General features: G+C 40.5%; 1 protein-coding gene across 1 annotated transcript; it reads left to right on the plus strand.

The window, feature by feature from the left end:
• The first annotated feature begins 1,663 nt into the window (after positions 1-1,663).
• On the plus strand, positions 1,664-14,686 carry NFU1 (NFU1 iron-sulfur cluster scaffold). The gene is made up of 7 exons (XM_010175800.2): positions 1,664-1,766; positions 4,996-5,131; positions 8,350-8,416; positions 9,919-10,033; positions 11,199-11,262; positions 13,513-13,687; positions 14,457-14,686. Exons 1-7 carry the CDS (start codon positions 1,670-1,672, stop codon positions 14,499-14,501), a joined length of 699 nt encoding a protein of 232 aa, XP_010174102.1. The 5' UTR covers positions 1,664-1,669; the 3' UTR covers positions 14,502-14,686.
• Positions 14,687-14,965: the final 279 nt, after the last annotated feature.

The raw sequence follows: 14,965 nt of genomic DNA on the forward strand, positions 1-14,965 counted from the left end.
GGTAATTCCCCCCAACATGGGCACAGGGACGCGCAGTGAGGGGTAATTCCCCCCCACATGGGCACAGGGACACACAGTGAGGGGTAATTCCCCCCACATGGGCACAGGGATGCGCAGTGAGGGGCAGTTAACTTCCCCAGACATATATGCTTAGGACCCCCACCCTGTAGTTGCTAAAGACTATGCCATAAGGGAAAATGCAAAGGATGGTGGTGGGCACAGCTCCTACACTGTGCTATGAAGTGAACTATAATCTCTATTCCCCAAAGCTAAAGGGAGAAGGGAGAACTTTTCTCTCGGGAGACTTTCCTCACACGTCCAGTTGCTGTCTCTGTACCTGCTAGCAAGTCCACAATGTAGAGAATGTGATCTAGACCTTTTTTGTGCTCCTGTCTCTCTCGCTCGCAGTAGGGAAGTCCATTTCATAAGACAGAACTCTTTCTCCTGCTCCTATGCTTGAGGAATGTGGGCCTAGGTATTGTACTTGTGTTCTGATTTATGACTCCCTAAGAGAATCGGCCTCCTGTTAGAAACAACCCCTGCAGATGTAATTTATTTACTTGCTTTCCCCCCTCTGTACCTGATAAGGAGGAGAGAAACCAAATAATAATCCTCTATAATATTTATCTGTGATACATGGGGTGGGTTTTGGTTACATTCTCTGGTTTTCACTTGGCTCTGAAATACCTGGATGCTGTTGGCTGTGCAGTTACGAACATCAGATGTGCAAGCAAATATTTACACTTGAAAGTTAGGCCTGTTACTCCATCACTGCCTTGCTTTTTCTCTTAATGTGTTTTTTTTTTCTTTTTTCCCCTCTTCTCTCCCTGCTCTTAACTCCATCTGAGCAGATGACACCACCCCTATTTTGACTGCTAGTGCCAATTATGTGGCCGCTATGGAGCAGAGTCTCTTTTTAGTTGGTCTGGTTTAATTCTGCAACAGTACTTGTATGGGAATATACTGAATATTTTTATTCTCCAAAGGAAAGAAATATATAGAGGTAGACAGGGGTGAGGTGTGGCTTGGTATGTGTAGCTAATTGAGTTTTTATCGTTTATCCAAATGTTGTCCTGCTGTTTTTTTCTTACGATAATTTGTGTAAGAGTAGCCATTGCATTACTTTTTTAGCCTGTCTTGTATCTTCTCAGAGTCATAAAGGAGGCCAGCTAAGCCCACAGAGCAGAGGAGTAAATTCTGGCCTTGATTTAGCCACAGGTGCTTGGGGTTGGATTCATCTCAGCTATCTGTAATCTTCTGAAAATTAGGTATTTAGTCTAAGCTAGGTTTCCAGGTGCTCCTTACTGTCCAAAGGAAGACAAAAGTCTCCCTTAGGGTGATTTTATCCTTTTCTGTTAAAGGTAAGTAAGGGGATTTGGCTGTTTTTAGTGACTGAAGGAGTCTAGATTATTTTTTTAGGTGGCAAAAATTGCAGAGTTATGTCTATTTTGGTATGAGAGAGAGGAAGCACTGAAAGGGAGGAAGAGTACGGGACATTTTTGTGATCTGGCCTGTGAGCTTCCTGCATTACCTGAGAGGTTTAAGGCAGGTGAGTGTCTTGCTGAGTTCTGGGGTTGCTAGAAGCATGTGAAGTACTCCTTCTGTAGGGTAGTACAAGCTTCTAATTTGGAAATTGTTAGTAAAATTGTTTTTCTCTAGGTTCTGTCGTATGATGTTAAAAGATCATAATTTGATGACTCAACAGTCTTTCCACCAACTTGTGCAAAAGAAACCATTTTTTCCATCTGCAGTGTGGCATAATGCAGGTAAATAGTAGTCAAAAAATGAAGAGATGAGCATTGTGAGTTTTTATGTCTTGTGGTAATGAAAGCTTGCTGCTCTTTCTGAAATCTGAGTGTGATAATATTCCCTAGGTGGTTTTTAATGAAGTGCTAGTGCATTTGGATGTTTGGAGCGTGGGGAGAAGATGTGGATGGCTCACAGTGTGCTTGATTATATGTGTTTTTTCTGTGTTACTCAGCTACCAAGGCTTACAAGGGGCTTTGTTGGTGCAAAATATTATTTGGGCTTTGATGCATTTCTTAATGTCTATCTTAGTGTAAATGTATCCCTTGTGAAGGGCTTAATGTTGCCTTCTGTCCTGCTTCAGCTGCTGAGCTCTGCCAGGTAAAATTGCTGACCGTCCAGATAGAACTTAGCAAGGATGAAATCGAAGCCATTTGTTCTTAAAGCTGCAATATTTTTTTTTAATTTTCCCCCTTTTGAACACGCATCCATGTGTGGTGCATTAATGGCATTCTTCATTAATATTATCTGCAACTTGGTATTACCTTGAAAAAGCACTGTTTAAGATTGAGTTTAGGTAGGCTGTAATGCTCAGAGAACAAAAAAACCCCAAACCTGTGAAACTTGCACCACAGAAAAATATTGTGCTTTTGCATCTGCCTGAGGGATTTAGCAACTGCTCTCCGATGCTGTAGCAGAAAGAGTCTTAAGACAAAAAAATTCTGCAGGTGCTGTTGCATGGAATTGGTCACAAATTGAAATCTTACTTAAATTAGTCTGCTCAGGCAGAAGTTTCTGTTTAATTTTGATTTCAGAGAAATCCAATCTTTTCTAGTCCCGCGCCATTTTTTCTATTTCAGTTGTAATCAACAGGCAGACTCTGATGAGTAGACTTAATATTTTGCCTGCTTTTGCAAGTGTCCTACTGAAATCTGCCTCTGTTTGGTATCTTCTTCTTACCATGAGCAGATGGCAGAACAGAATAATAAGCAGGTACACACAGCATTCTGCAGAGGCTTGAAAGAAATGATCTAGAAGTTAGATGTAAATACAGCCAGTTACCAACTGCTCAATAATAAATTTCAAACAGGTTGTTCACAGCTGTGCAAAGAACTATCCAGGTTAATTAATGATTGAAAAACCTGGCCTTAGGAAGGCAGATCTTCAGCTGCAGAAGGCACTTTTAAATTACAGCAGCTACCCACATGGACACCTCTTCTGAGAGCTGATACAGCCGTGTGTGATAGTTTCACTGGGCCAGCCCTTGTCCAGCAGCCAACACAGCCCCTCACCCACTGCCCCCAGGGGACAGGGGAGAGGATTGGGGCAAGGGTAAGGAGACTCGTAGGGTGAGATAAGAAACATTTAATAACTGAAATAAAATAAAAATTTAAATAATATTAATATTAAAGTAGTAGTGATAATGATAACAGTAACAAAATATGCAAGTGAGTGACACCCAGTGCCATTGCTCACCACCCACCGACCGAGCCCGGCCTGTTCCCAGATCACGATCCCGGAGCAGCGACAATCCCGACCCGAAACCGCAATCCCGGGAGAGCCAGAGCCCGAGCCAAAGCCAGAGAGAGCAAGAGAGGAAGAGCCCCTCATGGATCTCCTGCCCATGGGGGACAGGAGATGGAACAGCCCCTTGGCAGAGCCCAGTGCCCATGGAGCTGATCCCTGTCAATATTCCTCACCCCCTGAGATCTTGCGCTTGCAGACGGACAAACTCAAAGTCCTTCAGTGCCAGGGACACAAATGCAACATGGGGATGTTCTCAGCGTTTCTCTCCTAACAAATCCCAGCTGAACCCAAACCCCAGCGCTGTTGTAGCTACTAAAGAGAAACCCAGCTCTGTCCCAGCTAAAATCCAGGACCAGCTGTTTGTGGTTCAGGGCGTTTCTAGATGAACAATGTATGATTGCTGATAGTGACCCATTGCTTTCAGAAAGTGGGCAGAACATATCCCTTTGACTCCATCCAAGTTCCCTGTTGTTGGTTATTTGTAAACTACACTGTTACACTGGGTGTGATTTTGGATGCCAGCTGGATCTGGAAGATGAGTAGTTCTTCCACCTCCATGGATAAAGCTGACTAGTTGCTTGCTCTATCAGGATTATTCTTTTCATGTTAAAGCTAAATACTTCTATGCTGTGTCTTTTTTTTTTTTAAATAAAAAATTAAAATAAAATAATAGGGTTTGTATACTTTACTGTTGTGTTTGTTAAAGTCAACTGGGTTGTTACCACGACAGACACGTGCAGTAACAATTTTGCAATTTATAAATAGTGTGATTTGTCATCTAACGCTAGGGAGTCATGAGCAAATGGCAGTTCACGAATATGAAAATGTCAGATCTTCTTGCTGCTTTAAATCTCTCTATTGCATTTTTTTTAAAGTTCTGTGAGCTTCTTTCTCAAGTGTTATTTATTTATAGATATTAGTTCCTAGAGATTTTTGTTTTTAAAATGCATTTTTTCTTTCCTGAATGTTCATATATAATTGCGTTACTTGATGTGCAGGGAGAGTTAGCCAGACTATCACAGGAACGTTAGTAAAAATTAACCTTTTAAATATCTTTACCAGTGAATAATTTTACTTACAATTTTTTGGTCAGTTCAGTTTCTGGAGGATAAGTGATGGCTTACAGGAATTTTTCATGCTGTGGAAAATATTATGACCAGGGTGTGGTTCACTTTAACTGTTGTTATGCTTGTTTTTCTTTTCTTATTGTGCTGAAAAATGACATAAAAACCAAACCGTATAAATGATGTGTGTCTTTGAGAGAGGGTTTGTAAAACTGATCATGCTTTGAACAGGAAGTGATAATGCTGGAAGAGGGAGTTCACAGCATTTGAGGATCAGAAAATTAAAAAACTGAATACACGAAGGTCGTAGAAAGTGGGGGTGGTACTGGCCTCATGCAGTTCGACGCTGTTGCAATAGGATGCTTTTTAGTAAATAATAGTTAGCAAAAGAAGCAAAGAGAAGGTTCCATTTATCTCCTTGTTTCCTGTGAGATAACATTCCTGTGTTTATCAGTCTTCCTGTCAGTTTGGATGCTTTCATGGAACCCCGCTGCATTGTGTTTTTAATGTATGGATGCTGCACAGGCTGCTGTTTGCTGTAGCGCAGTGATCACCCTCGTCTTGGCTTGCTAAGTAATTGGGATCCTGGACTTTTGTTTAAGCTGCTTAAGTTTAATTGCACTATTTTTCTTCTTTTTTTTTTTTTTTAAATTTCTAGTAAGAGGCATGTTTATTCAAACTCAGGACACACCAAACCCAAATAGTCTGAAGTTTATTCCAGGGAAGGAGGTGCTGGAGTCGAGGACTATGGAGTTTTCCACGCCAGCTGCAGCATTTTGTTCACCTTTAGCAAGGTATTATTACTAAACACGTCATAATTTGTTTGGGGGACCAGTATGGGCTGTGTGTCTACAACTGATGTTTTTAAGCACGGCTTCTGATCATTCTGCTCTTCCTTATCCTCAGGAGCAGCTTGGTTGGATTTAACTTTTTTAATGCCGTTTTACTTGTGCATAAAATTAGGGCTGGGAAGATTGTCGTTACTAAAGTAGTCTTTCTGTGTGTCCGCACTCCTCATGGCTGTATCGGAGCAGGATGCATGATGGTCTAGTTTGTGTGGCTGGATTGAGTGCTATTATAAATCAGTATTCTTGAACAGTTGTTACTTCACCAGAGAGACCTCTGTCCCTAAATTTGCAAAATCATTCCCATCAGAACACTCTTAATAGTTACTTGGAAATCATGCAACTCTTCAGAATTGGGAAATAGACAACATAAGGAAGTAAATAGCCCTCAAATGAATTCAGTGTAGTAGCTTGCTTGTTTTGGTTGATGCTGGTGCTAACCTGAACTTCAAAGCGAAGGGATTTTTCCCTTCACAAAAGGTTTATAATATTTCTGTCAAAGGAAAGCCAGTCTTGGCTGATTCTTTCAGGCTGGATCTATAACAGGTCTTGGAAACCACAGCTTTCAGTACCAAAAATCATAGAAATCATAGAATCATAGTGGTTGAAAAAGACCTTTAAGATCATAGAGTCCAGCCATTGATCTGTCACTATCAATCCCATCTCTAAACCATGTCCCTCAGCACCTTCTCTAGCCGTCTTTTAAATACCACCAGGGATGGTGACTCCACCACTTCCCTGGGCAGCCTGTTCCAATATTTGACTGCCCTTTCTGTGAAGAAATTTTTCCTAATATCCAACCTGAACCTCCCCAGGTGCAACTTGAGGCCATTTCCTCTCATTCTGTCACCCGTTACCTGGGAGAAGAGACCCACCCCCACCTCTACACCCTCCTTTCAGGTAGTTGTAGAGAGCAAGAAGGTCTCCCCTCAGCTTCCTCTTCTCCAGACTAAACAACCCCAGCTCCCTCAGCTGGTCCTCATAAGACTTGTTCTCCAGACCCTTCACCAGCTTTGTTGCCCTTCTCTGGACAGCTGCAGAGCCTCGATGTCCCTCTTGCATTGGGGGGCCCTGAACTTAACCCAGCACTCAAGGTGCGGCCTCACCAGTGCCAAATACAAGGGGGCAATCGCTTCCCTACTCCTACTGGCCACACTATGGCTGATCCAGGCCAGGATGCCATTGGCCTTCTTGGCCACCTGGGCACTCTGCTGGCTCATGTTCAGCCAGGGAAAAAAAAAAAAAAAGTGTAATCTGGAGTTAGAATCCCTGAGCAGATAATAGATTCATATCATCTTGGTATAGAAGGGGTTTGGAGCACCACCACAAGTCTCTGGGAATATTTGGAAGTGTCCATTTTGTTTGTCATTGCTGTCACATTAGTCTCTGAAAAGAAACTTAACCTTTTTATGTGGAGGGGCTTCAATCTGGGGGGTGAGATCCAGAAATGCTGCAGTAGATTAACTCTGCAGATCCCAGTTTAAGTAATCTTTGTGTATGTTGGAAGAATTATATGAAAAAGTAGAAGCTGTTTCTCGTGCCATTCTCTCCAGGAACTGGAGGGTTATCAAACATGCAACACTTGACGTTGCCAAAGGTCTCTTGTAGAGTTGTTTGGGAGCAAACAGGATCTTTACAAGCAAAGCTCTGTGACTTAAAGTAATAAATACAACGCGAAAGGTTTTTGAGGACATCAAAATGTGTTAGTGGAGTGCTGAAACTGTAGGATCTGATTGTGCCAGAATGCATCAGGTTGCAGAATACAATTGACTGTCAGAAAATGGCTTTTTGTTGTCATATATCTGCAAATAGATGATTTAATCAAAGATGTATGTGGTAGAATGTGTACCGCATATTGCGCAGGTTAATGGCAAAAAATTGTCTACTATATATCATTAAACCCCAGATTATGTTTTTTGTAAATGGAATACTCATTTATTTTAAAAGGGAGTATTCATTTTCCAAAGCAGTAATAAAAACTTTCTGAAGGGAACGGAGGGCAGAGGATTATTTAATTGATGTAGGATAGTTTGGTGTATTTGCATAATTTCATTATTTAAGTAACTTGAAAATCCATTTGGTTTAGTGATATAAAAGCCCAATACATGCATGGCTGTTTCATGTGTGGAAATTCTTTCAAGTAGGTATTGTGAAATCTCCTCTGTCATTTTTCATCGTGCATACCTTTGTGATAAGATTTCCAAGTTCTTCATTCATTGCATTTTTAATGTTTTCAAGTCTTGGAGATTTTTTAATATTTTGTAATTACCACAACACTCTTACAGCTGTATGCTGTATTTAACACTGAGTGATGATTTTGATGATTTTTAATTTTTTTTTTAAACTCTTCTCCTCAGGAGTAGAATAATTTATTTGTTCTGTATATGAATTTGTTGGGTTTTATTTAACGATTTGTGGAAGTTGGTCTTTATGTTCTCATTCTGCTTTTTATACTTAAAATATTGTCCAAAAAATGCTCTTTCCTGTCATCTAAGTTCTTGTCTAGCTTTGGATGTGTGCTAATATACCACCTGGTTGTTGGGTGCTGTATGGGCCATCTCAAGCAATTTAATATGAATCCTGAGCCTTTACTAAATCTTCACATTTTTGATGTGCTATACAAATGACTAAAAATACTGAAGATTGCTCACAAAGTGAGTTGGTGTGTTAAAGCCTTGTGGACTGCTTGGCTCTAATACTTTTATTTAATGGCAACAGAACTGAAGGCAATTTTTATTGCGCTCAGTTATTTTAAATAACTTGCTTTAATCTGAGGATCGTTCATTGTATTTGCACTAGTCCTACCTGAAACAATAGGTACAGCTAGCTTTGATGCTAATCAAGTAAGTTTTTGTATACAAAATATAATTTTGCCACCAAAGAGGAACTGGAGAGAGAATAACACTTTCACACATCTTGCAGAAAAGTCCTGTAAGGTGTGTTCAGTTTTACTACATACACTGCTTCACAGCAGGATCTCCTGGCTCTTACTAAGCTGTAGGTGAAGTAACTTCAAGTTTCTCTTAATGGTTCTAGTTTTAGTGCTTATTTTTGTCTAGAAATGTATTCTAGAACTTTTCTTCTGTGACAGATTAAATAAATCTTTGTGAGTTTGACTGAAATGTGTGTGCATTTTTATGGGGTTTTTTTGTTTGTTTTCCTAACAGACAGTTATTCAAAATTGAAGGAGTTAAAAGTGTTTTCTTTGGACCAGACTTTATCACAGTCACCAAGGTAAGCGGAACAGATTCAGATGTACTAAAAGATAAGCTGAGATTCAGCTGCCAAATAGATGGCCATAGAGAAGGTCCAGTCAGACTGTTGAACATGCAGAGTGATGTTCACAAGCGGCATAAAGGGAATTACCTTTAATATAAAAGGAAAAAAAAAACCCCACAATGTGTGGATAAGCACTGGAATAGGTTGCCCAGAGAAGCCGTAGATTCTTTGATCTTGGAAATGGTCAGCGTTGGACTGGATGAGGCCCTGTGCGACGTGGTCAGCTTGGCAGTTGGCTCTGTGTCGAACAGGACGCGGGACTAGAGAACGCTTCCACGGGAGGTGGTTGTATGAGCGGGATGGAGCGTGTTGTGGGCAGTGTTGTGTTTGTCCAAGGTGTGGAGCTCACGTCAGCAGAGATAAGGTGTTGCGTAGTATCTGTGCAGTTACACTCTTACTGTGTGGAGAGCACAGAGCAATTCAGTGAGTGATAATTTGACTTGTAATTAAACGGAACTGAATAATCTTGAGTCTCTGACACAGTTTGGTAAAAATATGTGTCAAATAATGTATTTAGGAGATAGTCTTTTTCATCTCTTTTTAGCTAGTACTTTACACAGAATCACAGAATGTCAGGGATTGTAAGGGACCTCGAAAGATCATCTACTCCAGCGCCCCTGCCAGAGCAGGATCACCTACAGTAGGTCACACAGGAACACATCTAGGCGGGTTTTGAATGTCTCCAGAGAAGGAGACTCCACAACCTCTCTGGGCAGCCTGTCGCAGTGGCCCATCACTCTCACAGTGAAAAAGTTTTTCCTTATGTTTACATGGAACCTCCTGTGCTCCAGCTTGCACCCATTGCCCCTTGTCCTACCATTGGGCATCACTGAGAAGAGCCTGGCTCCATCCTCCTGACATTCGCCCTGTACATATTTATAAACATTAATGAGGTCACCCCTCAGTCTCCTCTTCTCCAGCCCCAGCTCCCTCAGCCTTTCCTCACACAGGAGATGCTCCAGGCCTCTCATCATCTTTGTGGCTCCTCCGCTGGACTCTCTCCATAAGATTCCTGTCCCTCTCGACCTGGGGAGCCCAGAACTGGACACAGGACTCCAGCTGTGGCCTCACCAGGGCAGAGTAGAGGGGGAGGAGAACCTCTCTCGACCTACTAACCACACCCCTTCTAATGCACCCCAGGATGCCATTGGCCTTCCTGGCCACGAGGGCACAGTGCTGGCTCATGGTCATCCTGCTGCCCACTTTAATAGCACTCAGCTTGCAAACAAGGAAACCTTTCTGTTAACTGTTATAAATTGAGTCTTACTGAACTTTTTTGGCAAAGCTGGATTTGACAAAACTTTGAAATCAAATCCATGCATCAAACCTGAGAGCCCGTTATGATATTTTCAATATAAGAAGAATTTCTGCATAACACTGTTGTTATTATTAGGAGGCAGATACTCTGTTTTTATTGACTTTTTTCTTTTTTTTTTTTTTCCTTCTGGTTCTCATAGGAGAGTGAAGACCTGGATTGGAACTTACTGAAACCAGATATTTATGCAACTATAATGGATTTCTTTGCCTCTGGCTTACCTGTAGTTACCGATGAGGCACCTAGGACTGACACAGGTAAATGGAACTCTTCAGGAAGTGACCAGTATCTACCTTTGGGTTTAGTTTTTGTGACATACAGAAGAACCTCCACTTGTCCGTCAGAAAAGCATACAAGAGAATTTAAAGTGAAAACTGCTAAAATTAATACAGGAGAGAATTTGCAGAATGGGTGTGCTCTAGCGGAAGCACCGTCTAAAGGAGTTGCTTACCCATGAATATGAAGCCTGGTTCTCATTTGAGCCTGTGTTCACAGGATCTACGCTGAGCTCTGTGTTTTGGCAGTGTGGACCATGTTCTGTTATACTTTGTGTGTATGAAATATTTTTGCAGGTACTGAGGCTGTGTTCAGAATGTGGGGAGTTGCAGCATGTCCTTCTTGCATAGGCCACCTACAAAGGGTTTTATTTCCTTCCTTAAATCAAGAGTCCCCTGGTGTAATGTCCGTGTGTTAGTGATAGATTTATGGTCTTAAATGAAAAAGAAATAGTAAGAAGTCTTTTCCAAACTGTAATAGAAAGTAATCGAGACTGACTTAGAATTTAACTCAAGGGCAGTATTTTGCCTTTTATTTTCTCATTTGCAACTTAGCAACTTAAAAATTTTTTCCAGTGTTTTAAGAAAGATTATGACTATTGAATTCCTCTCTGCTCTGTTATATCTGGATTTAATTTCAGTATTAGTATAGACTTTATTTTATTTGAAAAAATTATCTTTAAAAACACTTCTGCGAGACTAACACTGAGCTTAAAATTGCATCCAAAGCTGCTAAACTGAAACATGTTCATAATTCTGCTGAATTTTTTAGCTTGCTAAAACTTTCCTTCTGAGGACCCTGCCTTAACCCATGCATCCTTATTGAATGCTTCCTCTTTATTTTTTCTTCCTTTTTTGTGTGTCTTTTACTGTATCGTAAAAGTGGCAGTATGATTGTCTGTTAAGGACTTTTTCTGTTGAGGACTCAACTGGTTTTTGTTGCTGAAAAACAGGGATGTTGCCTGGGATGTTAATAAGGATAATACAGAAAAAGATACTTATTCTGAATTAAGACTTCTGCCTTTTGTTTTCAGTCATCTCAGTAATGTTTTCATGCTACTTCCTTCTGCCATTATGGATATACAGTGTTTGTAATCCTATCAGAATTCTTCCCAAGTTCTGATTTACACATTTTTATTTTCTCAAGCTGCATCAGAAGAAGATGATGAAGTTGTACTGATGATTAAAGAACTGCTGGATACAAGAATAAGGTAAACCAGAAATATGACTGCTAGATGGAGTGAGTTAGTCTTGGGGTTTGGATTTTTGTAGGGAACAGTGCTTTTTCCTTTGGGTATGTGTGATTTCATGGTTCAGTATCTAGTGTGGGGGTTTAAAGTGCAAAACTGGTCAGAGTTGAGAATGCTGTTTCCTCTAATTGAAAACTTTCTGTCTAGTTTTTCTGTTTAAGCAAACTGTGCTGAGCAGAGTCCTTATTGCTGAGCAATTTTAGAACAGTGTATAGTCTTACCCTCCATAATGCATTTAAACAGGTTCATTTGGTTTAACCTGGCTATTTTTAAATAGTGAAAACAGCTCAATCTTTGCTTTTACAGTAACTTTTTTTTTCTTCTGTTGTATTAATCTTTGTCTTAATTATCCTTGTCCTTCCCTTCCAAGTATTCCAAAGTAGTTTATATTCTTGTATCGCACTCTAAAGGAAAATTTACGAAAGGGTTTCCCTTGCTGTCTGGGCTTCAGTGGATTTTGTCCTTGCATTCTGTTGCAATTTTATTGGTATTTTAACACAGCTTGAATTTAGAAAGTGGTGGTAACTAAGGAAGTCTCAAGAATGGCTATGGATCATGTTGTTTATATGAAGTATATTTTTATGCTCATTAATTGCCTTCCAAAGTGAACTGAAAGGAATAAGCAGCTTGACATTTTAGATGCAGGGGAAAATGTCTGATGTGTTTCTGAAACTGTGATACCTCATGGAGACCTCTTCCCCAGCTCACAACTTACAGGAACCAGGAACTTGTATGTGGGTCAAAATCATGGAATTCAGTTTAATTTTTACAGAAGTTGAGATGAACTTGGGCTTTTTTTATTTCATAGTTTTAGATGCTGAATTTGAAAAGTGTTATTTAAAAATACTGTTCAGATTATCCCACAGCTGACACATGATGCTGGTTAATTTTCACGAAAGAGAAGAGGGAGAAAAGCAGAAATAAGCTGGAATGCTTTTCCCAAGCTTATGTATTAAGTGTTAAAATGTGTGAAACAAGAATACTGTTGTATAAAGCCTTGGAAGTAACATTTGGGAGGCCCTGCTCTTGCTGACTTTGTGGTCATTTAAGCTCTGTAGGGTATGTTAGTCCTTGATTTCCCAGTGGCCTTTTGTAACGGTCACAGAATTTCTGCTCAGATTTCTGGTTTTCCCCTTTCCTCCTTGCCCCCATAGCCCTTGGTGGACACAGAAGCTGTTGATGACAGTATTAGCAGTACTGTATCTTTGTTTTAGAGCAGGTTAGTTTACAGAAGCTATGTATAAACCAATGGTATGTACAGAGCATTTACTGTTTAGCTGATCAAAAATGTGTGCAAAGAATATGTGCAAATCTTGTCAGAAGATGCAGGATGGCAGGAATGTAGATCTGAAGGGTTCTATAGTGTGTTTAAAAAGTTAATTTAAAATAAGAAAAATTGAATATTTAGTCATGTGCTTTGGCTTTCTGGAATGAGATGATTGGCTGTGTCGAGTTGTTAATTAATGTCTCCAATTCGTAGATTACTCTTAAGAGTGTAGTTCTCAAAAGAGTTATTTTGGAAATCAGTATAAAGAGCTTCTGTTAGAGTAACTTGATGGTTTGAGCTTGGTCTGGAAAAATATTGCTATGGGGATACAGTTACAAGGCTGGGCATTTGTTGCTGGTGACCAGGCTGCAGAGATGCTAATAGTACTGGGATGTGATCTTATCAGATGCTGGTTTCTTCACCCGTTAACAGGATTAAGCTTTTATCTAATCGGAGCTTTTTTTCAGTCCTGTGTAAACTGTGGTGAACTGCATATTTATGGAAGCGCTGTCCCTAGTCAGGTAACAGATGCCCATGCATCGTGTGGCAGGACACACACCTTTTATGTTTGGTCCATAACTGAGACAATCATTGTTGCACCATTACAAGGCAAACAGGAATTTCTTTGCAGGCTGAATCAAGCTCTGCTCTAAGGTGCTTACCCTCACCCTTGAAATTTAAATTACTTCTTCATATGCTGCTGCATTCTTTGCAAATATGTTTGGCTTAATGTCCTGCAGAAAAAACAGTAGCTGGCAATGTGAGAGAGTCCAGTCAACTATGAATTATTGGAAATTTGAACCAGGTGGTTGTAGAGAAAGAGGGCTTTACTTATTATTTCTTGACAGTTCTTTGTGTGTATTAAATTTAACTTTACTAAAAATTTCTGGAAGGAAACATATTTCAGCTATACTTGCTTCAAATTGAATATCGTATTCCATCAGGCCAACAGTGCAAGAAGATGGTGGTGATGTTATTTATAAAGGCTTTGAGGACGGGATTGTGCAGCTGAAGTTGCAGGGTTCGTGCACCAGCTGTCCCAGTTCCATCATCACCCTGAAGAACGGGATACAGAACATGCTCCAATTCTACATCCCTGAAGTAGAAGGCGTGGAACAGGTGGGTTGGTGAGAGATAATACCTGTTAAATGGAAAAGATGATCTTTATCCCTTTCCAGCATGGACAGGTTGGCAGTTTAAGCAGAAGTACAGGATTTATAGATGCAATTTTTCCAAGTCAGGAAAAGATCCAGAACTGTGCAAAGTCCTGTACAACTTCATGCACCAAAACATGCTGGAGACTGCCTGGTGGAAAGCAGCTTTGCGGAAAAGGAGCTGGGGTCCTGGGGGATGCTGAGTTGAACTTGAGCCAGCAGTGTGCCTTGATGGCAGAGGTGGCTGACCATATCCCGGGCTGTACTAAAGGGAGTGTTGCCAGCAGGTTGAGGGAGGTCATCTCTCATCAGACTCTCTCCAACATGCCCACATCCCTCTTGTACTGAGGAGCTTGGAACTGGACACTGTTTTAGCCAGTGATTGTTACCTTTGTGCTTTGGTGACTTTGTGTGATAATAAGGGAAAAGCTTCTGTCCCCTAAAATGCAGATTCTTTTGCTTTCTCATTAAAAATCTGATACACTGTAGTGATTGTTCTAGTGGCTTTTGTAATAACTTGACCAGCTCCTATTACTTCAGCCACATTTCCTCCTGGCATTCTTGATTGCAAGTTTTTCTTATCTTCTTCGTGTGACCATTGTCATTCAGCAGTACAGAATAACTGCTGTTCTCCTTGGGTCCAGCAAGGATTCAGTGTAATGAACTCTCTATGCAGTCCTACGGGACTGTGAGTTTACACTGTTTACCTAAGCTACTTCTGCATTTCATTTCAGGTTGTTGACGACGATGACGTGGAGAAAGAAGCAAATTCCACTTGAGCTAGCATCATCTGTGGCCAAATAAGTATTTACCTCTTGGTGTATGTAAAGTATCTTTGTGCTGAGGAACAACCAAATTTGCCTTTCTTTTCAGAAAAATAGTTGCACTTATAGCTGTGAAAATGTATCATCAGTTTGAGCAGTTTGTCCACTAATTTATTATATGCCCCGCATTCAAAAAAGAATCCTTTCGCTCTCCTTTTTACTATGTCTTATGAAAGAAATGGTGGGCTTTAAACATGGTGGCGCGTCTCCCCATTGTTCTTTCATACAAAAAATTCAAGACTGAAGAAAAGAGGAGGTGGAAGTAAAGTTTCTTGACTGTTTTTTGTGCAGTGTAAATATTAAATGTTTATTCCCCCCAACTTCCTTATGGGGCTTGCAGGACTGTCTGCCCTTGCTCTGTAATTGGGAAATTCAGGGATGTTAATTTTATCAAGTCTTGTTAAAAAGCTTTTGATTCA

This window comes from Antrostomus carolinensis, unplaced genomic scaffold (genome assembly GCF_000700745.2).
Source record: "Antrostomus carolinensis isolate BGI_N321 unplaced genomic scaffold, ASM70074v2 scaffold13449, whole genome shotgun sequence".
Lineage (NCBI taxonomy): Eukaryota > Metazoa > Chordata > Aves > Caprimulgiformes > Caprimulgidae > Antrostomus > Antrostomus carolinensis.